The 26,926-nt window shown below is 44.8% G+C and overlaps 1 protein-coding gene across 1 annotated transcript in view; it reads left to right on the top strand.

The window, feature by feature from the left end:
- The window catches only part of LOC140133190 (uncharacterized), a 437,171-nt gene that overhangs the window by 12,781 nt on the left and 397,464 nt on the right, over positions 1–26,926 (top strand). Inside the window, exons 2-3 of the mRNA XM_072153006.1 lie at positions 9,861–9,968; positions 25,697–26,283. Of these exons, the coding sequence (XP_072009107.1) occupies positions 9,878–9,968; positions 25,697–26,283 (678 nt within the window). The 5' untranslated portion in view covers positions 9,861–9,877. The remainder of the gene's footprint in view (positions 1–9,860; positions 9,969–25,696; positions 26,284–26,926) is intronic.

Consider the following 26,926-nt stretch of genomic DNA (forward strand, 5'->3'; position numbering starts at 1 on the left):
AAAAGGGGCGCAGTTACTTACTCGATCCCTGCGCGATCCTCAAACCGGATGAGGATGAACTCTGCCGCGATTCATGAAGATCGTGCGCCCGATTTCCTGCATGTGTCGCTTCCCCCATCAGGTCCACCTGAGTTCACCTTCTTCTTCCTGGTGCATGCAAGTGCTTGGCTTGCGACACAAATTTAAATGTTTAATCCCACGCGCAGTCAGAATCCGTTGGATCATCCGATTTGTGTTGCATGAAAGCCGGCGTGATTGCGACACAAAACGATCGCATGTGACACATCCATAGCATGATCCCCGAAAAGTCGGGAGAACCGACAAAAATGCGGCCGCAGGAACCTTAGTAAATAAGCCCCTCTGTGTATTCTGTCAAACAGCAGTTTAGAGTCTGCATCGCGGCGTAGGACATCGTTGAAGAAGCGTGTCACCCTCTCAACCAGGTTGTCAATGGATAGGCTTTCGAAAAGACCTTTACTGCGTATATTATTACACCTGCCCTGGTTTTCCTGGTCTTCCAGGAGGAGCGTCAAGCATTGGATATGCTATCTAGACTGTCTTATTTCAAGTTCCATGGCAGTTCGTCCAATGCTGCGGTTGCATTTCAACATTCAAAGTACGAGTAGCCACTTCCACAATCTCCTCTCTGACCCCCACCAAAGACTGCTGTTGTGAAAGCTCAAGGCACTGAATAACAGAATCCAGGTCATGTGTGGTAGGTAGGGCTTGTATCAATTTCCTTAGGAGCTGGAATTCAACATGCATGGGGTTAAACACTGGAGCCTGTTGCTGTGGGTCAGAGTACACCCCTGGAACAGAGGTATTGGGGATGCAGTTTCCCCAGGATTACATGGCTGAATACTGGTACTGTGGGCCAGGAAAACACTGGGCCGTAGGGACAAAGTCATTATGGTCCCTCTGGGTGTTAAGGGTGTGGGTGACTCCTGTATCTGTTGCAGCATGTCCCAGCTGCTATCCTCCTCCAGCAGGTCCTGTGTCTCTGCAACCCGAGTTGGTTGGCATGGCGGCAGCACGTGGTGTCTGGTGTGCAGCTGGGAGCTGCGCCAGTCGGCTGCAAGCAGTGGTCCAGGTTCGGGCCGTTCATTGTGGGGCATATATACAATTTATTGGTAAAGCGAACAGGGAGAAGAAGGTGTGGCACTTTCCAGTGTGGTACTTCAAACTTCGTTTTTATTCGGTGCAGGTGCAGTTACAGGACGCCGACATGCGGCAAGGCAATGGGCCGTTTCGCGCTATAAAGCGCTTTCTCAAGCCTCTGACGTCACTTCCTCGGGGCGTGCTGTATTTAAGCACGGCTCGAGGGAGGTTGCCATGGCAATTGACAACAAGGTTACAGTTTGCAAACAAATGTGTCTGGATACACATCAAGCATATAAAAATATCCAAACTAAAAGTGACAATTAAAAAGACATAAATACAGTAAAGGGGAGGCTTGCAATATGATAAAGCTGTGAAGCAAAAACATGAAAAGCCATGGCAGAACTCGTTGGTCGATTATCTCATAGGAAATGGATCTAGGGCATTCTAGGAACACACTTAGATCGTTACGATCATTTAACCCCAATACACCCAGTGCATTACATTTAAGGATCCATTTGGCTTCACGCCGTAGTAGGTCCTTCTGACGGCCCCCCCCCCTCTGGGATTTACATGTACCCTTTCAATGCCGGAGAACTGTAAGGGGAATGGGTCATGCGCATGGTGCGTCCTAATGTGTTCTATGGGTCTGAGACATCCATTCCCTGATGATATAGAATTGAGATGTTCTCTGATCCTAATGAAAAGACTTCTAATTGTCTTACCAATATAGAACCTGTTACATGAACAGAAAAGAACGTGAACCACAAAGGAGGTTCTACATGTGATGAAGTCCCTGACATCTATTTGGGTACCCCCTATCTGTAAAGTCTTAGCATGCATGTTAAGTCTGCAGAAATTACAGTGCCCACACTTAAAATTTCCTTTCGGAATCCCTTTACTGAGCCAATTGTGTCTTGGGACACAGTACCTACTCCGGACAAGCTCAGTTTTTAGAGTGGGACAGCGTCTGAATGTAACCAGGGGTCTACAGGACACAAGCTCCGCTAGTTTTGTTTCTTGACGTAATATATTCCAGTGTCCTTTGCAAGCCTCCCCTTTACTGTATTTGTCTTTTTAATTGTCACTTTTAGTTTGGATATTTTCTATATGCTTGATGTGTATCCATGTCATGGTAACCTCCCTTGAGCCGTGCTTAAATACAGCACCCCCCGAGGAAGTGACGTCAGAGGCTTGAGAAAGCGCTTCATAGAGCGAAACGGCCCGTTGCCTTGCCGCATGTCGGCGTCCTGTAACTGCACCTGCACCGAATAAAAACAAAGTTTGAAGTACCACACTGGAGAGTGCCACACCTTCTTCTCCCTGATCGCTTTACCGCTACCTGGACTTGTGCTTGTGCTGAGCACCCCGGAGGTACGAATGCTCACAACTGATGCTCCCTGCATATATCGTCCTAATGGTTTGAATACGAGTGGGGGTAGTGCCAGTACCACTTCTGCATGGTTAATATATACAATTTATGCAATAAGTTTAAAATACTGCTTAGGATATATTCACATATGATTATACATTGACCTTGATCACTCATTTTGATCTCCAGTAGTGATGTGCAGCTTGGTCTAGATTTGGTTTTGATGGGTTCATCCAATTTTTGTGACAAAATTCGGCTCGGTACCTGGACTTGGGGCCAAACTCTGAGCCAACACTAATCCCATTAAAGTCAATGGAAACCTGGCAGTATTGCCGTAGAATCCTGTATAATCACTAAGAATATCCCTGCATTGTTGCTATTCTTCACAATGCCCTTATAATGGTGGTTATTACAGATGATTTTCAGCTGTCCCTTATAGGAGCCTCTTCTATACACTTTATAGCAAGCAGGCAAGGCAATTGCTGACGTTTCACAAGTCTTTACTTTCACAAGGCCTGACTCTATGATGAGTAACAAGCTCTCCCTGACTGTCTCATGTGCAGTGGCGTTACTAGAGTTCACTGAGCCCAGTGAGCCCAATAGAGATGGGCATTTTTATTGTTTGGGGGGGAAGAGGGTGCAAAATACTAGCATGTTACACATCTTTTATGGGAGTATGGAGATGGCTCACGAGCTCTCTCCATAAAGGCCATCTTTTTACTGCATATTGTGGCAAACATTGCTGTAGAACCCTGTATAGTCATTAAGAATATCACTGTACTGTGCCATTATAAGTGCCTCAGTGCCCTGAAAAGGCGATTGCTGCAGTTTTAAGTTTCATAGGGCCAGTCTCTGCCTAGTTGCCTAGTTGTAGCAAGCTCTGGATGTTGTTAATTCACTGTACTTTAGCCCTAGGATATAATAAACAGCTATAACAGTTATAAAAAGTGTTTGCTATGAAGCTTTATTGCTAATTCTGGTTCTTATGACAAGCCAACATTTTTAAAATCCAGTTGTCACAGAGACCATAAAAAATTCTGTCTGTGGTTACAATTAATAAAAAATAAAAAATTCTGTCTGTGGTTACAATAAAATATACAGTTCCGACTTACATACAAATTCAACTTAAGAACAAACCTACAGAACCTATCTTGTATGTAACCCGGGGACTGCCTGTAAATGCTAATATTCCTGGCTGGTCTTTTCAAGCATTGCTATATAATCCTACATAATCATCAAAAATATCCCTGTTTTCATAGTGGCCTATAAGTAGCCTAATGCAGATCTTCAGACCGTCCTAGTGCCTATGGGCAATTATTTAAGACTTCTACCTGTCCCCAATAAGAGCAGCCTCCTCAATACACCTAAGTGCCCTGAAAAGGGCAGTTGCTGGTTTGTTGAGAAGTACCTGCCTATCAGCAGTAGATGTACTACTGCAGTACTGCTACATGGAAATATTAAATGTATATTCTAAGGCCACATTTATAGAATAAGTTTTCATCGCGATTTAATAGGCACAGCAAATGCATCCCAAAACGCATCAGTATTAATGATCGTAAAAAATGCAGATGTATTTTGAGATGTGTTTTGCTATATATTCTAACCCCCTAGCGCTCTGCGTCCAATATATCGGACGCTGTGCGAAATGACTAAGCACTCAGTGTCCAATATATAGGACGCAGAGCTGATGCCGGTTTAGCTCAAGATCTGAGCTGAACCCACATCAGGAAACACAGGGTGCCGGCTGTGTCTGATAGCCGTCACCCCAGTGTAACACCTGCAATTGGAGTGGGCCCGGATCGCGGGTGTTTAACCAGTTAAATTCCACGGTCAGTGCGACCGCGGCATTTAACTTGCCTTTGGGGGGTCTTTTCCCCACAATCGGGCCCCCATGCCATTTTCAGGGGGCGCTGAAAATTGCTATGGCGACCCTGGGATCCGATTAGGACCCCAGAGCTGCCTGTAAGAACTGCCTGAAAGATGGCGTCTCTGACGTCATCTCAAAGGCACAGTGTCAGCCTATGCATGTGCATAGGCTGACACTGCTAATACCCTGAAATACATAAGTATTGCAGAGTATTATCCATGGTGGAAACAGTAAAAAAGTTAAAAAAAAAAAAAAAAATGTTATTCAATAAAAAATAAAGTAAGAAATCAATAAAAAATGCCCATAAGCCCCATAACATATAAAGAGACATATAAAGCAAAAAAAGTCTAATTCATAACACAAACCCCACATATCACCCCACATGATAGTATCACCACGTCCATAACAACCCATAGAATAACAGTAAATAATTATTGAACCCGCACGATGAACGCCGTTAAAATCCTCCAAAAATTATGATTTTTACCTATTCAATCCCAAAAAAATGCTATAAAAAGTGATCAAAAAACATATGTACTCCTGCATGATTCTGGTGCAGAGTACAACATGTCCCGCAAAAAAAACAAGCCATCAACCAGCTCCGTAGCCAAAAAAGTAACAATGTTTTGCCAGTTTGAAGACAGCAATGCAAAAATGATAGATTTTTCCCACATTAGGGTTTTATTTGGCAAATTTTGTAAAACGTAAGAAAAAATATTCATGTCTGGTATCCACATGATCGTATTGACCCATAGAATAAAGATAACATGATTATTGGGCTGTATGGTGAACACCAAAAAAAAAGTTAAAAAAATCCAGTACAGAATTTATGCTTTTCTACTCCTGCCCTCAAAAAAATGTTCCTAAATTTTCAACAATAGGGGATACCAACCCCAAAATGGTAGCACTGTAAAAAGCATCTCCTCCCGCAAAAAAAATGCCGCCACATGACCCCAATAGTGAAAAAGCAAAAATTTTATAGCCTACAAAAGAGGCCAATGAGGAAACTAAAATCCTGCCAGCTGCAGGGTGCTCCTTCCCTTCTGCACCTCAATGTGCGCCCATAAAACGAGTAACGGCCACATGTGGGGGGTCTCTGTACTTGGTAGAAATTGCAGAGTAAATTGTAAGATGGGTTTTTTCTTTTTATGGGACTGAGCCTTAAGGCCTTATGGGGTTAAAACACAATACAAACTTATATAGGCGGTCCCCAACTTACGAACACCTGACTTATGGACGACCCCTAGTTACAAACGACGCTCTGGATATTGTTAATTTACTGTACTTTAGTCCTAGGCCAGAGTAATCCCCTGTGTGAAGTTGGCCCCAGCACCTTGTTAAAATCAAACAAAATTGGTGTCAAATGTTTGTGCTACGTTTGTGCTGGTTTGTGCAGCAAAAATTTTCGTTGGTGCTGCTATTGTTTTGAAGACTTTAATGAAAGTTTCCAGAGGTCATCAGAGGTCAACCAGCCTCCCCACATTTGCCAAATCCAACAAAACTGGCGCCGATCAATTCTGCTACGTTTGTGCTGGTTTGTGCTGCTCAAAATTTTGTTTGTGCTGCTTTTGTTTTGAATATATGAACAAAAAATGAAAGGTCAAAAGTTCAAGCAGCCCCCCCACATTAACCGAATCGAACAAAACTGGTGTCAAATGTTAGTGCTACGTTTGTGCTGGTTTGTGCAGCATCAGAGGTCATCAGTGTTCATTTCTTCCAAGTGCAATGTGTTTGCTAGATCCCCCTGGTGATCAAACCAGGGAAGTGTCACTAGGTTTGTTCATCCTAAACACCTTAAATACCTGAAAAACATTAAAAATGATAGCGGCAGAAATGAAAATTTTTGCTGCACAAACCAGCACAAAAGTGGCACTAACGTTTGACACCAGTTTTGTTTGATTCGATTAATGTGGGGGGGGGGGCTGCTTGAACTTTTGACCTTTCATTTTTTGCTCATATATTCAAAACAAAGGCGGCACAAACAAAAATTTGAGCAGCACAAACGTAGCAGAATTGAACGGCACCAGTTTTGTTTGGTTTGGGCAATGTGGGGGGGCTGGTTGACCTCTGATGATCTCTGGAAGCTTTCATTAAAATCTTAAAAACAATAGCAGCACAAACGAAAATTTTTGCTGCACTAACGTTTGACACCAATTTTATTTGATTTGAACAAGGTGGGGGCCAACTTCACTCAGGTCTGCATTCAGACGTCAGGGAGGAGATTCCCTAGATGTGCCTAAAATGTAATTCAATCTTGTGAACATGGATGTAAAGTCCAGCATTAGGTAGGACTTATTGAAAGTAAACAGTCCTTCTGCCAGGTCCTTTTGAGGCCCTACTCATCTCCCCCTCATATTGTGACCTCTCACATCCCTCTAATATTGTGACTTCTCATATCCACCTCATATTGTGGACCCTCATCTCCCCTTGATATTGTGACCTCTCATCTAATCCTCATATTGTGGCACCTTTCATCTGCCCCTCATAATGTGTCCTCTCATTTCCTCCTCATACTGTTGTCCATAATCTCCACCTCATATTGTGGCCTACTCTCATCTCCCCTTGATATTGTAGACCCTCTCATCTCCTCCTCATATTGTGGCCTCTAATATTCCCCTCAATTGTGTTTTAAAATGAATTTTAGCAGGATCTGGACAATTTCCTCCCAGATCCTCTGCATTCAGTTGAGTTTCACCATTTTTGCTAAAAATGTAATTCAATCTTGTGAACATGGATGTCAGGCGAGCATTAAGTAGGACCTATTGAAAGCAATCAGTCCCTCTGCCAGCTCCTATTGTGGCCCCTCTCATCTCACCGTCATATTGTGACCTTTCTTCTCTTCTTCATATTATGGCCTCTTAGCTCCCCCTGTCTAACCCCCAAAATTGTGGGCCCCCTTCACATGCCCCATATTTTGGTCCCCTCTTATTTCCCTCATTCCCCCTTTTATACCGCCATCAGAGGTCGCATTAACGCCTCACCACGCGTCATAGACACGTGATGAGGCGCCATTACCCCCCAAAATAATTGCCATGCGTAAAGATACGCTTGGCAATTATTCCGTGTAGCGCGCAGGCTGAGCGGCCCAGCGCACGCTGCAAAGGAGGGGAATGTCAGTAGCGCGATCACAGCGCGCGCCGGGCCGCTCAGCAGGATGTGGAGATGTGTGGGATTTGTGAGCGCCGACCCCGGGGGAGACATGTGGACCGTGATGCTGCTGCTCCAGCTCTCAATGCCCGCAGCAGCGGCCAGTGGTTATTTGTCTCTCCCTGGTCCCTGCCCTCAGCTCCTCCATGAACTTCCTCCGTTGCCGCTTGTCAGACAGCAGCTTCATCGCCAACCTCCCCAATGGCTACATGACCGACCTGCAGCGCCCCGAGCCCCCTCCACCCAGCGCCCCGGACCGGAGCCGCCAGAGCGGGCACAGGGGGGCTTCTTCTCCTCCATCACCAACGTGGTCAAGCAGACGGCGGCCTCTGCGGGGCTCGGGGAGCAGAGTGCGGGGGGCCCCGGGAGAAGGTCCCGCATCCTCCTTGTCATAGACGACCCCCACACCGACTGGTGAGTCCCGGGGTACACATCACACATCGTATATTGTATGGGCTGGGGGCCGGTGCTTCATGTATCATATTGTATATACACCACTGCCAAATATATGCACACATGTATAATGTATCATATATACTGGATCTGCCCAAACCAATGTATACTGTATCATATGTACTGGATCTGCCCAAACCAATGTATACTGTTCCATATATACTGGATCTGCCCAAACCAATGTATACTGTTCCATATATAAACTGGATCTGCCCAAACCAATGTATACTGTATCATATATACTGGATCTGCCCAAACCAATGTATACTGTATCATATGTACTGGATCTGCCCAAACCAATGTATACTGTTCCATATATACTGGATCTGCCCAAACCAATGTGTACTGTATGATATATACTGGATCTGCCCGAACCAATGTGTACTGTATGCAGAGGTCGCATTAACGCCTCACCGCGTGTCATAGACGCGTGATGAGGCGCCATTACCCCCCAAAATAATTGCCATGCGTAAAGATACGCTTGGCAATTATTCCGTGTAGCGCGCAGGCTGAGCGGCCCAGCGCACGCTGCAGAGGAGGGGAATGTCAGTAGCGCGATCACAGCGCGCGCCGGGCCGCTCAGCAGGATGCGGAGATGTGTGGGATTTGTGAGCGCCGACCCCGGGGGAGACATGTGGACATGCTGCTACTCCAGCTCTCAATGCCCGCAGCAGCGGCCAGCGGTTATGTGATCCCGACGGGACCTGAGAGAAGTGCCGGGTGAGTGTGAGCCGCGGCCGAGGGTACACTGCACTCTGTGTATGCGCTGGGTGAGTGTGTGCTCTGCACTGTGTGAGTGTGTGGTGATTGTGTGCCGTGCGCTGTGCGAGTGTGTGCCGTGCGCTGTGCGAGTGTGTGCCGTGCTCTGTGCGAGTGTGTGCCGTGCGCTGTGCGCAGACAGATGATTTTTTTTTTTTATAAATGGCGTCTATTAACATTATATATGGCTATTATATATTATTTAGTTATATGTATTACCGAAATTTTAGTCCTCCTTGACTAAAAATACTCCTCAAAAATAGTAAGAGGAGTATTTTTACCCTTTGGGAAAAATGTTAGTGCGACCTCTGACCGCCATAATGTGGGCCCACTCACATACCTTCCATAATTTGGAACCCCTCTGATACCCCCCATAATTTGGGCCCCCTCTCAAACCCCACCAAATTGTTGGCCTCCTCTTATACCCCCTCATATTGTGGGCCCCTTTCATATTGTTCTCTTTTCCTTGTTTTAAATTAATAAAAAACAAAAAATAAACACCACATACTGACCTGTCCCTGTTCCCCAGCAGCTCTTCCCCCTCTGTGCTGTGATGTTGGCAAATGATAGCATCAGCGCTCTGCACCTGTTGGCATCACAGCTACAGAGGAACAGAGATGATGGAGAGAGCTAATAACTATATACACCATCCAGTTATTCAACTCTGTCTGCGCTCTCTCCGAACACAGATAGAGTTGAAGTCCTGATGGCCAGGGAGGGAGGAGGGGCGGAGTCAGCGACTGGGCTAGAGCTAATAGGTATCGAGGCCCACCGGTGCTTATACCGGGACCAGTGGGCCAGTCCAACCCTGGACCCTATGATGAGAAGCTACTTCTCATTTGCTGTCTCAAGTGTCTCTAATAAATATTTCACATTTTTTCTAACCTTATTATTGCCATGTGTGTGGCATTTCTGACTTGATTTCTGAAAACTTTTCAATATTTATGTGAAATTACAGTATAAAAATGTATAGTATAAAGTAATAGTTTACAGTATACAGCATTTTATAGGCAGAATTTTCTTTTTCTGGAGTTTAATATCTTAGGTCTTTTTCAAAATATCTTATGGATCAATTTTTCCTAGTGTAGCTGAAATAGTACAAAAAGCAAATATTGATGTAAAATCACATGACTAGTCTAATCCATTAAACTTATCATTTTTCAGACACAACAATTGTTGCTATGCCTCTAAGAATTGTGCTTTCGCTCTGCTGCCTGATCTTGTTATACAGTCAAGTAAAAGCTACATTTACTTCATTTTTGAAAAATACTGGTAAGTCATCAATTTACAATTTAAAATGTTTAATGACACATTTGCGTTCTGTGTCCTGACTTTATAGTGACATTGCCATAAATAAGTTGGATGGTCATTTTTATTTATAAAAATATAGAATGAGGTGGCTCAATAATTCATTGTTTAAACCAAAGTTGGATTTGATGTGTACAGTAGTCAGTCTGGGCATCATCTAGGAGAAGTTTGCACAACCATTTCCTGATCCAGTATTTTAATTGAAATTAAATATATATATAACAATAATAAAATCTATGTAAAAACAGTATACAATAGGATAATATCCAATAAGAGTTCAAAACAATATCACTTAAACATGTAATTTAAATGATATTGTTTGAACTGCTATTGGATATAGAGCTTTAGGGGTATGTAAACATGTAATTTACATACCCATAAAGCTCTATATCCATTAGGAGTTCAAAACAATATCACTTAAACATAAATCTCAAACTCCAAGGAAGACAGCAGCACTCCAAGATAAATAGTGAATATTTATTCCACCAGTGATTCATAAGTGCTACGTTTCGGCTGACTCTATGCAGCCCGTCTCAAGCATAGTGAAACAGTGATACAGGGCGGGTTTATATCCCCCGCAGGATGTGACATCATGATTACAAAAACAGGTGGTGTGATAATGAGTTGTTAAATCATGCTCAAAAAACATATATAAAAGGTATATACAGCATATCAATGTTCATTATTATTACATCATATGATCATAACACAGTGTCGAGTGCACAAAAAACTGTGTAGCCAATCGATAGTCCCCCACACGCCGTCTAGCCATAGTGTGTAAACATCATGTTAATGCATGTGTAAACATCATGTTAACACATGCCCTGCACCCGTTGCTAAGCAACATGACACTGCACAGCGAATACAATCAAAAAAAGTAAATAAAGAGAAGCACGCTCAGTGCCGGAGGCTCATCCTTACCAAGGTAGAGGAGATCCAGAGGTGACAGGCCAAGGTGGTGTGATTGCTACGCAGGGCTGTGATCAGCTCAGCTGCGATCCACCATGTCACATGGCTTTGTCAAACTCTCAGGGATCGGGAACTACCAGGTGGGACGGCAGACATCTTTGAAGTGGGCAAGCGCACATTTAGCTAATGAGCAATAGAGCTGACAGAAAAACTATGGTATGACTGCGCTACGACAGGTAAATAATAATTTAGGTGTATTCCCAAGGGTATCATGAACAAAAAGTAGTGATTCCAGGCGAATTTAGCCCAACATCATGTGGTCAGGCCGCACCCTGGAGAAGCAGTCAGATGCAGGTCAAATGTATGATGTTAATGTTGATAGAATACACAATGTGGGACTCCTTAACCGCGTACTGTCAGGCAGACCTGGGACATCCCATGAGAGGAGAAGAAAAAAAATATGTATATATATATATATATATATATTTATATATATATATAAAAATAAAGGTAGTGGCTGACAGTCGGCGCTCTGGGTTGATTATCAACAGGAATCATGTGAATAGTGATCTAGATCAAAAACAGAAGAAAAGAAATATTATTTAATGCAAAAAACATATGTCAATAGAAAAGGATTTTTTGTACTTCCTTACAACATTCATTGTGTGATTGTTAAATGAGGTATAAACTGGTAAATCTAATCCAGAATGTGTACATAAAAATCAACATTCAAACCGCGTGGTTGTAAAGAATTAGGCTTGTGAATCCATTCGATCTCTCTTTTTAGCAATAGTTTCTGACAATCACCGCCTCTCCTAGGAGGAGGTATGTGGTCTACAATGCAAAATCTGAGCTGCTGAACACTATGTCCATGATCCGAAAAATGTTGAGGTACAGGTAAGTCATGCTTAGATGTGTTGATAGATGACCTGTGGTTATGTAGTCTCAATCTACACTCAGTGGTGGTCTCACCAACAAACAATTTGGGGCAGGGGCAAACCAAGACATAAATTACATGATCCGACCTGCATGTCAAATGCTGGCGGATCCTATATTTTTTACCAGTAAGTGGGTCAGTGAATGAATCTCCCTTAATCATGTGACTGCAGTTCTCACAGTGCATGCATGGATAGGATCCCGGCCTAAGACTAGAGGCCAGGTTCTCTTTTCGGTCGATAGGGCCAAAGTCACCTTTAACAAGATTGTCCCTTAGATTTCTGGGTCTTCTATAAGAGAAAAGTGGAGGTACCTGGAATTCTTTAATGTCACTATGGTAACAGGAAAGGGTTGTCCAATATTTGCGAATCAAATTTGATGCAAGCTAGTTATGAGGGCCAAAAGAGGACACAAAATGTATCCTATCTGGTGCCTTAGTGTCCCTCGTGTTTAGTGTCAACAGGTAAGGACATACCCTATAACTGACAAAGCTAAGATTTAATTCTTGATCCCTGTAAAATCAGTCACAAACGGTTAGTGGATCCACCTATAAGTCATAAATTTGGGAAACCTCAGATTTTCTCATTAGAATACAGGATATAGAGGTTCCCCCACAGGCCATCTTAGCTTCTGTCGATGTTTGCAGTTTATATACCAGCATTAATCATGAACGTATGTCCTGCGTGAAAAAAAAAAAAAATTTGTCCACTTTAACTCATTCAAAGGAATGTCAAGGTTTTGTCCTAGATCTTTTGGACATTATTTTATCATGCAACTATTTTTTGTTTGGTGACAGTTACTTCTTGCAATTACGTGGGACGGTGATGGGGGCCAATATGGCCCCCACTTACGCCAATATTTTCATGGCGAACTTGAAAGAGGCGTCGATATACACGTCACGACTCTTTACACACGTTTTGGGGTGGTGGCGGTATATCGACGATGTCTGCATGATTTGGACATGTGACGCTGAGACTTTTTTGACTTTTTTTGACTTTGTGAATTCGGTGGATCCAGATATTAAATTCACCAAATCTGTTTCTCAATCACAAATTCAATTTTTGGACACCAATGTATACATTGAGGGGAACAAGCTGAAGACAGTCTCTTTCAAAGAGACTGACCGGAATAATTCACTGAGATATGACAGTGCACATCCTAGACGCACAGTGGATTCTCTCCCACTCTCTCCCACCAGCTTATGAGGTTTCGGAGAATCGTGGATGACCCTAACCGGGTGAACACTAGACTTAATGAAATGTCAAAAAAATTTTAAGCTAGAGGTTACCCTACTCAGTTGATTAATAGACACAAGGAAAGGGTAAAGAGACTTGTTAAAACTGACCTGTTGACACCAAACAAGAGGGACACTAAGGCAGCAGATAGAATACATTTTGTGTCCACTTTTGTTCCTCATAGCTAGCTTGCATCAAATTTGATTCGCAAACATTGGACAACCCTTTCCTGTTACCATAGTGACATTAAAGAATTCCAGGTACCTCCACCTTTCTCTTATAGAAGACCCAGAAATCTAAGGGACAATCTTGTTAAAGGTGACTTTGGCCCTATCGACAGAAAAGAGAACCTGGCCTCTAGTCTTAGGCCGGGATCCTATCCATGCATGCACTGTGAGAACTGCAGTCACATGATTAAGGGAGATTCATTTACTGACCCACTTACTGGTAAAAAATATAGGATCCGCCAGCATTTGACATGCAGGTCGGATCATGTAATTTATGTCTTGGTTTGCCCCTGCCCCAAATTGTATGTTTGTGAGACCACCACTGAGTGTAGACTGCGACTACATAACCACAGGTCATCAACACATCTAAGCATAACTTACCTGTACCTCGACATTTTTCGAATCATGGACATAGTGTTCAGCAGCTCAGATTTTGCATTGTAGACCACATACCTCCTCCTAGGAGAGGCGGTGATCGTCAGAAACTATTGCTAAAAAGAGAGATCGAATGGATTCACAAGCTTAATTCTTTACAACCACGCGGTTTGAATGTTGATTTTAATGTACACATTCTGTATTAGATTTACCAGTTTATACCTCATTTAACGATCACACAATGAAAGTTGTAAGGAAGTACAAAAAATCCTTTTCTATTGACATATGTTTTTTGCATTAAATAATATTTCTTTTCTTCTGTTTTTGATCTACAGTAGATCACTATTCACATGATTCCTGTTGATAATCAACCCAGAGCGCCAACCGTCAGCCACTACCTTTATTTATATTTTTTTCTCTCCTCCTCTCATGAGATCTCCCGGGTCCGCCTGACAGTACGCGGTTAAGGAGTCCCACATTGTGTATTCTATTAACATCATACATTTGACCTGCATCTGACCGCTTCTCCGCCTGACCACATGATGTTGGGCTGAATTTGCCTGGAATCACTTTTTTTTGTTTATGATACCCTTGGGAATACACCTAAATTATTATTTACCTGTCGTAGCGCAGTCATGCCATAGTTTTTGTGTCAGTTCTATTGCACATTAGCTAAATGTGCGCTTGCCCACTTCAAAGATGTCTGCCGTCCCACCTGGTAGTTCCCGATCCCTGAGAGTTTGACAAAGCCATGTGACATGATGGATCGCAGCTGAGCTGATCACAGCCCTGCGTAGCAATCACACCGCCTTGGCCTGTCACCTCAGGATCTCCTCTACCTTGGTAAGGATAAGCCTCCGTTTGTTGTTGGCACAGTAAGTCGTACTCCGGAACTGAGTGTGCATCTCTTTATTTACTTTTTTTCGATTGTATTCGCTGTGCAGTGTCATGTTGCTTAGCAACGGGTGCAGGACATGTGTTAACATGATGTTTACACACTGTGGCTAGACGGCGTGTGGGAGACTATCGATGGGCTACACAGTTTTTTGTACACTCGACACTGTGTTATGATCATATGATGTAATAATATTGCACATTGATATGCTGTATATACCTTTTATATATGTTTTTTGAGCATGATTTAACAACTCATTATCACACCACCTGTTTTTGTAATCATGATGTCAGATCCTGCGGGGGATATAAACCCGCCCTGTATCACTGTTTCACTATGCTCGAGAATGGCTGCATAGAGTCAGCCGAAACTTAGCACTTACCACTGTGGAATAAATATTCACTATTTATCTTGGAGTGCTGCTTACTTCCTTGGAGTTTGTATGCATATGGGATCCTGAGTCGGTTCCTTGAAGCCTGCACCCACATTGGATTTAATCCGGTTATCCACAGTGCTGCTCCTTCTACCTATTTATCTAAACATAAATCTCTATAACCAATAGGAGTTCCAAACAATATCATTTATACATGTAAGAAACATACCCATGAAGCTCTATATCCATTAGGAGTTCAAAACAATATCACTTAATATGTAATGTATATACCCATTAGGTATCAGTGATGAACATGTTCCATGGGTTTATTCGATTATTTCAGTTCTAAAGCTGGACTTGCCTGTTCTGACACAGTTATTTACACAGGGGATTAAAGAAGCAATGGAAAAACCCCACACCCTTCCTCTTACTGCAGTTAAAGGAGCTCCGGGTGTTCAGACCCAGTTATTCTCTCTGTTGAAAAAAACAAACCCTTCCTCTCACTGCAGTTAAAGGTGATTTGGGAGTTCAGGGCCAGTTATGCTCTCTGTGTTAAAAGAAGCAATGGTAAAATGACAAACCCAAACTTCAGGTGATTCAGAATTTGTCAATTTCATGAGCTGCAGAATTTGTACATTTTAAATTTACATTTTGGTAATACAGACTTCCAACATATTCATATGCTGGCATAGACAAGTAGTTTGTGATCCATGCCTGATCTATCTTAATGAACACGAGGCTGTCCACATTGGGGCAGATTTACTTACCCGGTCCATTCGCGATCCAGCGGCGCGTTCTCTGCGCTGGATTCGGGTCCGGTCGGGATTCATTAAGGTAGTTCCTCCGCGTCCACCAGGTGGTGCTGCTGCGCTGAAAAGCATCGGAAACGCACTGGAGTTCACCGAGCTGGGCTGAGTGAAGGTAAGTGCAAGCTCCGCGACAGATTTTTTGTTTTAAATGCGGCGGTTTTTCCGAATCCATCGGGTTTTTGTTCGGCCACGTACCCCGATTTCCGTTGCGAGCATGCCAGCACCGATGCGCCACAATCTGATCGCGTGTGCCAAAATCCCGGGGCAATTCAGGGGAAACCGGCTCAAATCAGAAATATTCGGGTAACACGTCGGGAAAACACGAATCGGGCCCTTAGTAAATGACCCCCATTGTCTGTAGATAGCTATGCCATGCTAACTCTTCTTTACTAAATAAAAATGGACCAATTTGTTCAGCAGAGTTCACACCGTTCACAAAAAACTGTCAAAGGCAGTCAGAAGATGCCCATATCAGCAAAAAAAGTACCTTTAATGTAGATAGTATATAACTTAAAAATCTTGAATAAAAACACAAGAAGCGTGGGGCTATAGTGTTATCTATAACTTTCGTTGGACTTCGGCGCAACTGTGACAGATATTTAACAGGGGATTGTGTTGCACATGATCGGTTTTTGGTGCAGGTGCGCTGCCTTTCATGTGACAGAAATTGGGGGGGCGCGCACCAGGAAGAAGAAGGTGAACTCCGGCGTACATGAGCGGGGAAGCGATATATGCAGGATATTGGGCACACAATCTTAGTGAATCGAGGCAGAGTGCATTATCGTTGAATATTGCGTTTTAAATGACTACATCTCAGCCTGAAAAGGACAATTGTTGCTATTTGATAAGTCCCTGGCTATCTGAATGTACCTATGAACAGCTGCAACCTCTTGCTAGCTCTGTCTACCGTTGGTAATGGTGTCTGGACATGTGACTCTGCTCTTCACATGCCCCCCTTGGCCGATCACCACCGTGCCCATATAGGACATACCTTTGGTTGCTTAGGGGGCTGCAAGCTGGTTAGTCTCTCTGTGCAGCTATAAATATTGGATTCAGTCATTCATCTAGCTTACCGCTTTTTCCCCCAACATGATCCCAGAGAAAGAACAGCACCATCTGTTCAGTTTTGGGGGTTGTGGATGCAGAACCCGCCAAATTTGGTACAGGCTCAAATTTGGCAGTTTTGCTCATCACTAGTTTTAAAAGTCTTTGTGCTTTTATCATGTTTAATAACAGACACTGTTCTCAGGGCATATTTTTTTTATATCTGCTGCAATGGTGAGCCTAGCTATTATGTGTATTGTTGATCCATAACCTGTGTGGTAAATAAATTACAATAATTGCTTACCAAGTTGCTTGCCATTACTATACAGCAGTGGTGCCGAACCTATGGCATTGCTGACAGAAGTGGTGGGCACCCATGCCAATGACCCAGCACAGAGTTCAGCAGAAGGGACTCATGGTATCTTCCTGCACTCCCAACCACAACACTTTCTTGGCTGCCTGAGACTGCAGGATGAGTGAGAAGGTGTTGACGGCTGGTTTCCGACTATAAGCCCCTCCATTCTTCTGGTCATCCTGGATGAATGCTAATGATAATCCTATTGTCAGGGTTCGGGGTCCATGATCCCCCTTGACCATCGGGGGAGATGGTACTAGTCAACACCTGGGACCGGAATCTAAGTGGCACATGGTCTTCACCAGAGCCCGCCGCAATGCGGGATGGACTTGCTGCGGCAGGGTGCCACCAGGTCGTTCCACAGGTGCGACTAGCCCCCAGTGGCAGCCAAGGCCACGGTACAGAATCGGTGTTCAGGCTCGAGGTCAGGTTCAGTCAGAGCTGGCGGCAGAGATGCAAGGTCACAGGTCACAACAGGAATTCTAGGCAGAATAGAACAGGGTGCAATCGCAGGGAACAGGTAGCCAATCAGTGGTCCTTTAAATACTTGAGTGGGAATGTGCAAGTGGCCTAGCCAGGACGGGAGTAGGATTGTGGAGAGGTAAGTGCGAGCTGGGGGGAGCAGCGCAATTCAGAGGGACACTGGTGTGCCCGCGATCCGTGACATGGATCACGAGGACAAACCGTGACATCTATTTTTCCCTCCTTCTTTCAATGTATTGGCATCCTCAGTGCGCTTATGTGATTTAAAGCTGAGACACAGCAGTTAAAAATAAGCTACTGCTTAAATTGCCACGTTGACACTTTACAATAAATAAGTGGGTTTTTATTGTACTGTAGTTTAGCTATAAGGCATAGGACTACGACATGACTCAAGGTCACTAAAGTTCTCTCCGTGTAAACAATAAATTGGCATGTCACAAGGTAAATGTGATGAGAAACAGAATTGGTACCCTGACGTGTAAACACGCAATGTCAATATACTACTCTTGATATTCTTGTATATTTCTTCTGTTCCTAAAATGTACACAATATACAATGATCCTCAGCGAAAAAATCTGATTAATGGAAAAAATGTAAATGGAGACCAAAGATTGAAAGATCAATATGTACCCATGGGGAATGTAACAACTATATTACCAAACATATACAAGTATCTACATTGCCACCTTTTTCTGACATTTTTATAATTAAATCGGTACATTCCCTCAATTCAGACAAAGCTTTGGACTGTTTTTTGGAAAAATTTCTTTTTTACGAGAGGAATCCTCCTGCTGCAAAATGCAGAGGTCACGTATGAATATATTTTGAAACGTATCCATAGAGGATGTACTTAAAAGGATAGAAAAAACGATTTTCTGAGATTGCTAGACTGATTAACTAATGAATCATCAGTATTCAAAGGAGTGTCCAGCAACAACAGATTTAGCAATCTTCAGCATTAAGATTTAAATTGCACATTATACTATGTATTGTCATCCATGACTAAGAACGAACGCGTTGGACAATCTCGATGTCTATGTCCATGTTTTAAGATGTTTAAAATAAAGGAAGATTTTTAAGGAACATATTGCCTTTGTGGATTTGAGTTAGACTGTGCACAAATTATATTTTTTAACTATAACTCAATACAAATTTTTTTGGTCATCCCTGTGACAATATTATTAAAACGTAACGTTTATTAGCATTACACTAAGACAAGGTGAATCTGTGATATAAAATACTAAAAACACTAAGTCTTAGGCTGGAACAAGTTCTGTGGGGTCTGGCACACTAAAGGATTTTCTGTGGTGCAATTTAAATATTCATGTACAGTCATGGCAATAAGTTTTGAGAATGATACAAATGTAAAATTTTACAAAGTCTACTGCATCAGGTTTTATAATGGCAATTTGCATATACTCCAGAATGTTATAAAGAGTGATCAGCCTAACAGCAATTAATGCGACGTCAACATTTGCCTAGAAAATGAACTTTTCCCCCCAAACACATTTCAACTTCATTGCAAGCCTGGCTTAACTCCTGTCTACTCGCAGGTCCGGAGTCTGCAGTGCCGCCTGTAGACAAAAATGTAAAAAAAAAAGTGAAATTGTCCCCCAGGGGTCTTTTATGACCTCATGGGGGACATAAAAAGTAAAAACACACTCACACACAAAAAAAAATTAACCTGTTCACACTCTACATCCGATATAAATCGGACGCTGAGCGCAGTGACATAATTCTCAGCGTCCTATATATTGGATACTTGCATTTTGGACGTCAGCCTGTGACAGGGCGACACCTTGGTGGGAGGTGTCGTTGATCGTCATCATTGGCCAGTTAATAAAGACTGGCCAAAGACAGCGATCTGTGCCGATTTTTGGGCAGATCTTTTTAGCCCAACGCTCTCCAACATCGCAATTTTGTGATTGGTGGTGTTGGAGAGAGTTATGTTAGTGATCTGTCCCTTTCCTGTACCACAAAACACACGGTTAACCCCCCCATTGTACGTTTTTCCTTATCTCCCACAATCGCTCAAGTGCGATCTGTTAGGAGTAGTAGGGGGGAGGAGGAGTTGTAGTAGCGTGGAGGAGCAGGCGCTCTGTGGTGGAGCAGGCGCTCTGTGGTGGAGCAGGTGTTCTGTGGTGGAGCAGGTGTTCTGTGGTGGAGCAGGCGTTCTGTGAAGGAACAGGCGTTCTGTGGAGGAGCAGGCGTTCTGTGGAGGAGCAGGAGTTCTGTGGAGGAGCAGGAGTTCTGTGGAGGAGCAGGAGTTCGGAGCAGCAGGAGTTCTGTGGAGCAGTAGGCTTCCTGTGGAGGAGCAGGAGTCCTGTGGAGGAGCAGGAGTTCTGTGGAGGAGTAGGCGTTCTGTTGTGAAGCAGGCGTAGCATGGAGAAGTAGGAGTTCTGTGGAGGAGCAGGCGTTGTGTGGAGGGGCAGGCATTATGTGCATTTTGGACATTACCCTGTGACGAGACAGGATGACAGCTTGGTGGGAGTTGTCGGCATCGCCAGCCGACACACCTTTGATGACATTACAGCACCACGTGTGGAGGGGCAGGTATTGTTCTGTGTTGTTCTGCATAAGTTGTGTACTACCCCCTACCATGTCCCAGAAGTCATACACTGACTTGGAGGTATATAATTATATGGCCTCCGATATGGAGTCTGCTAGTGGGGACGAGTGTTTGGACGTTTTATTTGTGCACCTCTTCCTCATGAAGCAACAATGAGGAACCCCCGAGACGTAGTGCTGGAGTGCTTGGGACTTTTGAAGGGCCTAGGTACAAGAACAAGAGAGAGGTTGCATCATGATTTTTGGGGTGTTTGTTTCCCATGGCAGGAGCTGGGCACAAGATGACATAATGGATATTTTGTACTATGCACTATTTATTATGCATCACCCTTGGGGTCCACCTGTGGGGTTAAAATGCTTACTACACCCCCGAATTAATTCATGGAGTGTCACGGGTGGTCGTGGGCTCACCTGTGCCTTCTGTCCCCCGCCAGCGCGCCGTAAGCGCTACTTACGTACCCCGGCTCCTGGTGCGTCTGCTTCGGCTCTGGCTGCTGCTGCTCCATCCTCCTCGGCTGTGTGCACACGTCCCCGACACCTATGGCGCGTGCCCGGCAGCTTCTGCAAATTTAAAGGGCCAGCGGACCACTAATTGGCGCTGGCCTTTCCCCCTCAATCCCCCTGTGCTGCCTGTCCTGACCTTCTGCCTGTCCCTGGCTACGAGTTTGCCTGCCGTTTCTGTACCTCGACCTTGGCTGCCACTGCGGACAAGTCACGCCTGTGGAACGACCTGGTGGTTCCACGCCGCAGCAAATCCAACCCACTTTGTGGCGGGCTCTGGTGAAAACCGGGTGCCACTTAGACTCCGGTCCCAGGTAGTGGCTTGTGCCATCGTCCGCAGTGGTCCAGAGGATCCACAACCTCTAAGCCTGACAGTAAGATCCGGCCATGGATCCCGCCGAGGTGCCGCTTCCCACTCGACCATCTCTGGCTACCTTCGTGGTCCAGCAATCCCGAGAGATTGCCGCTAAAAGTGAACAGCTGGAACAGGTTACCGCCATGCTGCAGCAGGTTCCTGAGGCTGCTCCAGAAGCTCCCGTTGCCCCGGTCAGCCCTCCTGCCGCTGAACCTAGGCTACAGTTGTCTACGCCCGGCAAGTTTGATGGCGATCCCAAGTAATGCAGGGACTTCATAACCCAGTGCTCCCTGCACATTGAGTTTATGCCATCTCAGTTCATCACGGAGCGATCCAAGGTGGCATTCATCATCTTTGGGACAGAGGCGACCCAATCACGGATAATCTGACCGCGTTTCTGGCAGAGTTCCGGTCCATCTTTGAGGAGCCTGCACGGGTCTCTTCTGCTGAGACTGCGCTGTTGAATCTTCGCCAGGGGAATTCATCCATGGGAGAATATGCAGTCCAATTCTGTACCCTGGCCTCGGAACTGTCCTGGAACGACGCGGCCTTGTCCGCAGCCTTTAAAAAGGGACTTTCCTCTCATGTTTCCTCTCAAGGATGCTCTCGCCGCTCGGGACCTGCCGTCTACCTTGAGTGGGCTTATCACCTTGGCCACCCGGATTGATGTGCGATTTAGGGAGCGTGCTGAAGAGTTACGCCTAGAACAACCACAGGTCCGCCCACGACATCCTCCGCGCCTGGCTCCTGTTTTTCAAAGGCCGCTTCTGTCTCCAGTTGTACCCTCTGTAGAGGAGCCTATGGAGGTGGACAGGCTTAGACTCTCTTCCCAGGAGACGTCAGGGAAACCTCTGCTTCTACTGTGCCAGTCCTGAACACTTCCTGGGGTCCTGTCCTGTCCGTCCCCAGTTTCCGGGAAATGCCAGCACCTAGGGTACTTGGGAGAAGTGTCCCTAGGTGTAAGCAAAGCTTCTCCACGCCTGATGCTTCTCAGCATTGGCACCGGCACCCGAATCCAGGTTTCTGCTTTCTTGGACTCAGGTTCCGCAGGGAACTTCGTGGATGCCGCTCTGGTCTCCCGGCATCACATCCCCGTGATTCGCCTAGAGAAGCCACTGGTCATCTCCTCTGTCAGTGGTCAAATCCTTTCTGACCCGGTCCAGTACTGCACCAAGCCTCTGACCTTACAAGTCGGTTTGCTGCACAAGGAGAGACTGTCCTTTTATGTGCTACCGCGTTCCACGTCTTCCATCCTGTTGGGTCTACCATGGTTGCAGTTACATGCACCCGTTCTTGACTGGAAGACGGGGGAGATCCTTCGGTGGGGACCTGACTGCCAGTCTTGCTGTGTGGATTTGCCTCTTCCAGTGCCTGTCCTGGCTTCTTCTGTGACTCTCAAGGCCCTGGAGGGTCTTCCCGCATGTTATAAGGACTTTTGTGACGTCTTCTCGAAGAAGCAAGCCGAGACATTGCCACCCCATCGTCCCTACGACTGTCCTGTGGATCTGCTGCCGGGCACTTCCCCCCCCCCCATGGGGCCGTGTGTACCCGCTCTCAGTACCAGAGACCACAGCTATGTCGGAGTATATCCAAGAAAACCTGCAGAAGGGATTTATATGCAAGTCCTCTTCTCCGAAGGACGGGTCACTCCGTCCATGCATAGACTATCGCGGTCTTAACAAAATCACAGTTAAGAATCGCTATCCATTGCCATTGGTCACCGAGCTGTTTGACCGTCTTTGTGGAGCCAAGATCTTCTCCAAATTGGATCTTCGAGGGGCTTACAACCTCATTCGTATCCACCAAGGAGATGAATGGAAGATTGCTTTTAATACCCGCGATGGACACTTTGAGTACCTGGTGATGCCGTTCGGACTGTGTAATACACCAGCTGTCTTCCAGGAGTTCGTGAATGACATCTTTAGAGACTTGCTTTATTTCTGTGTGGTGGTCTATTTGGATGATATCCTGATATTTTCTCCAGACCTTGAGACCCACCAAGTCCAAGTACGATAAGTACTCAGTCGATTAAGGGCCAATCGTCTTTATGCCAAACTCGAGAAGTGTCAATTCCATCAGCGGAGTATTCCCTTTCTTGGTTATATCATCTCGGACAAAGGCCTCCGTATGGATCCTGCCAAGTTGTCTGCAGTCCTCCAATGGCCCCGCCCAGTGGGACTGCGCGCTATACAGCGATTTCTGGGCTTCCAAATTATTACCGCCAGTTCATCCCACACTTCTCCTCTCTGGTGTCTCCGATTGTGGCCCTTACCAAGATGGGTGCCAACCCCCGACTCTGGCCTCCGGCAGCTGAAGAAGCCTTTATGAACTTGAAATCTAAGTTTGCCTCGGCTCCAGTCTTGGTGCGTCCCGACACTGAAAAACCTTTTCATCTGGAAGTGGATGCCTCCTCGGTAGGGGCCGGAGCAGTACTCACGCAGAAGGGTCCCAAAGGTCACACAGTCACCTGTGGATTCTTCTCCAAGTCTTTTTCCTCTGCAGAGAGGAATTACAGTATTGGTGATCAAGCATTGTTGGCGATTAAGCTTGCCTTGGAAGAATGGCGTTATATTCTGGAAGGAGCCTGGTTTCCAGTCAGCATTTATATGGACCCCAAAAACCTCCTCTATCTCCAGACTGCTCAGCGACTCAATCCACGCTAAGCTCGCTGGTCGCTCTTCTTTGCCCGGTTCGATTTTCTCATTCATTTCTGTCCGGCCGAGAAGAACATCAAGGCTGACGCCCTTTCTCGTGCCTCGGATGTCATTGGGGAAGAACCGTCTCCTCGTCATGTCATCTCTCCTGACCGACTTGTACTGGCCGCTCCCGTGGATCTTCGTCTATTACCTTCTGACTGTCTGCCAAATACGTCCGGCTTAAGATTCCTGGCTACAAGCTTGGTCCTCGCTTCCTGGGTCCCTTCAAGGAGATGCATCGCATCAATCCAGTCTCCTATAAGCTGCGCCTTCTTCCCACCATGCGCATCCCGAACTCCTTCCATGTCTCCCTGCTCAAGCCTGTCATCTTGAACCGCTTTTCCCGACAGCTGTCCCCTCCTGCTCCTGTGACCGACCCCTCTGACATCTACGAGGTAAAGGAGATCCTTGATACTAACATGGTGAGGGGTAAGCGGTTCTTCTTGGTTGACTGGAAGGGGTTCGGGCCGGAGGAGAGATCCTGGGAGCCCGAGGACAATATCCTGGACCAGGACCTCCTGCAGAGATTTCTCCAGCCCATGTCGCGGGCTCACCCGTGCCTTCTGTCCCCCGTCAGCGCCCGCAAGCACTACTTAAGTGATCAGGCTTCTGGCGCATCTGCTTCGGCTCCGACTGCTGCTGCTCCGTCCTCCTCGGCTGGGTGCATGTGTCCCCGACACCTAGGGTGCGCGCGCGGCAGCTTCTGCAAATTTAAAGGGCCAGCGCACCGCTAATTTCCTTTTCCCCTTAATCTATTTAACCCTGCCTCTTCCTGTTTCCCTTGCCGGATCTTTGTGCCTTGCGCCCTAGAGAAAGCTGTATTTGATGCCTTGTGCTGTTATTGAGATTTCCCGTTGTGACCCTGGTTCTGTTTCTGACTTCGCTCCTTTGCCGCCTACCCTGACCTGTTGCTACGATTCTGACTCCGATCCTGTGCTGCCTGTCCTGACCTTCTGCCTGTCACCGACTACGAGTTTGCCTGCCATTTCTGTACCTCGACCTTGGCAGCCACTGCGGACAAGTCACGTCTGTGGAACGACCTGGTGGTACCACGCCGCAGCAAGTCCAACCCGCTTTGCGGCGGGCTTTGGTGAAAACCGGGTGCCACTTAGACTCCGGTCCCAGGTAGTGGCTTGTGCCATCGTCCGCAGTGGTCCAGAGGATCCACAACCTCTAAGCCTGACATGGAGGGATGTGTAGGGACCTGTAATTCTCATAGGTTTCTACTGTATGGATCCCTAAGGGCATCTACAAATGCCTTATTGTGCAAAAAAAAAAGTGAAAATTCGCATGTGGCACAATCCCAGCGCAAACCCCTGTTAAATACCTGTTTAGGTGCGCAAATCCTGAAAACCGTGAACAGTCCATCGAAAGTGCGATCCTTAGTAAATGAGCCCCAATGATCTGGGCCTTGGTCTCTTGCCTTCACATACCAGTTGCTTCAAACAATGCTATGCACTAATGCTTTCACAAAGCGTTCATTACCATGCACTTATATAGTGCAAGTCTATATCATGTCATGACAGCCCTGTGTGCTACAAAGTAAAAATACAACTAATTAATTAAACTTTTACTTTTCCTACCACTAGAGATGAATGTACCCGATTTTTGGGTTCGCATTTGGGTTTGGTGTCATAACCCGACATATTGCTGGAATCGGCGGCTCAACAGTCAATCCAGCAAATCCTAGCAACTAACCATGGCTATGATTGGCTAGGGGGTGTCCTGGTTTCCCCCTGGCCAATCATAGTCATGGTTAGTTGCTAGGTGCATCAATTTGACAGATTGGCTGTTTGGCCTTAACACCAATAGACCTTACTATCAGGTTTTTCCCTGCTTTGTATGTTTGTATATATAATATAATAATAGCATCTAGCTTGAATTATATAATTGATATATAATTATGACTCTGGATTATTTATTTATTTTAGGTAATCGGCAGTGTGATATAAATGTCTATTTTACCATTGATACACCTAAAAATGTTGCTTTAAAATACTCATCTGGAAGTGTAATGGATGAAATTAGCAATATTATTAAGAGCTTTTCTATAAATTCCCAAGCAACAAAGAGCAGCAGACATTTGAAATGGAAATTTGGAGCACTTCAATTTTCCAGTACTCTGCAACCAATCATCAACTTTACAGATGAAGCATCTACTCTAATTACAGCAACCAACAATATCAAAAGCATGGGTGAAGGCTCATTTCTGGATTGTACTTTAAAGGCAACAACTGAATATATTCATAAAGATTCTGGAGCAGACATGGGTATTAAATTTGTCATTGTACTATCCGAAGGTCATAGTACTGGAAATACCTGTGGTGGAATCTTTGAGGTCTCTGAGGCAATGAAGACTGCTGGTATAAAGATATTTGTGATGGCTATGAACCAGAACACAGTAGAGAATGAACTTCAAACAATTTCTAACTACCCTGCATGGATATATCGAAATAGTTACCTAGTTAATATAAACAAAGATAGAAAGAAAACAGTTAGCAGAATAATTGATATAATGGTAAGAATAATAATAATGCATCAGTCTTTTTTCTGAAATTTTCATTAAAATTCTGTGTAATGTGCAGGCAGCTTATTATAGTGCATGCAACACTGAATAGAGTTGAATATGCAGTTTTGTGAGAAAAGATTCATTATAAGGTTTCATGCAGACAAATGTTAAATGGGAAAGTGTGCTAGATGTTGTTTCAACAGTTAACACACCTCCCGAGTCACATCTATGGGCAAGGCAGTAGAATCCATACATTCATCAAGTTTCATATAGCATTATCTTTGATGCAAATCATATATCAAGTGTCCTTGTTATACACTCCTAATTATCGGTTGGTGCTTCTGGAAGGGATCCTACCTCATTACATGTATAAAGAATATCGAGGCAAACAAAGTTTAAGTTGAAGTTAATGAACAAAGTTTTATTGCGGTAATCCAAGGTATAGTGTTTCGGCTAAAATAAGCCTTTGTTAAATATGTCTACCGCTGTAAGAAGGAAGTATCATAGTTTATAGGGTTGAAAAAAGACACCTGTCCATCAAGTTTAACCAAGGAAGGGAGGGATTGCATGAGGAAGGGATTTAGTGGAAACAATTCTATATAATATAACCATCAATGTTATTTAGGCGTAAAAAGGCATCTAGACCCTTCTT

The sequence above is a fragment of the Engystomops pustulosus genome, chromosome 5, assembly GCF_040894005.1.
Source record: "Engystomops pustulosus chromosome 5, aEngPut4.maternal, whole genome shotgun sequence".
Lineage (NCBI taxonomy): Eukaryota > Metazoa > Chordata > Amphibia > Anura > Leptodactylidae > Engystomops > Engystomops pustulosus.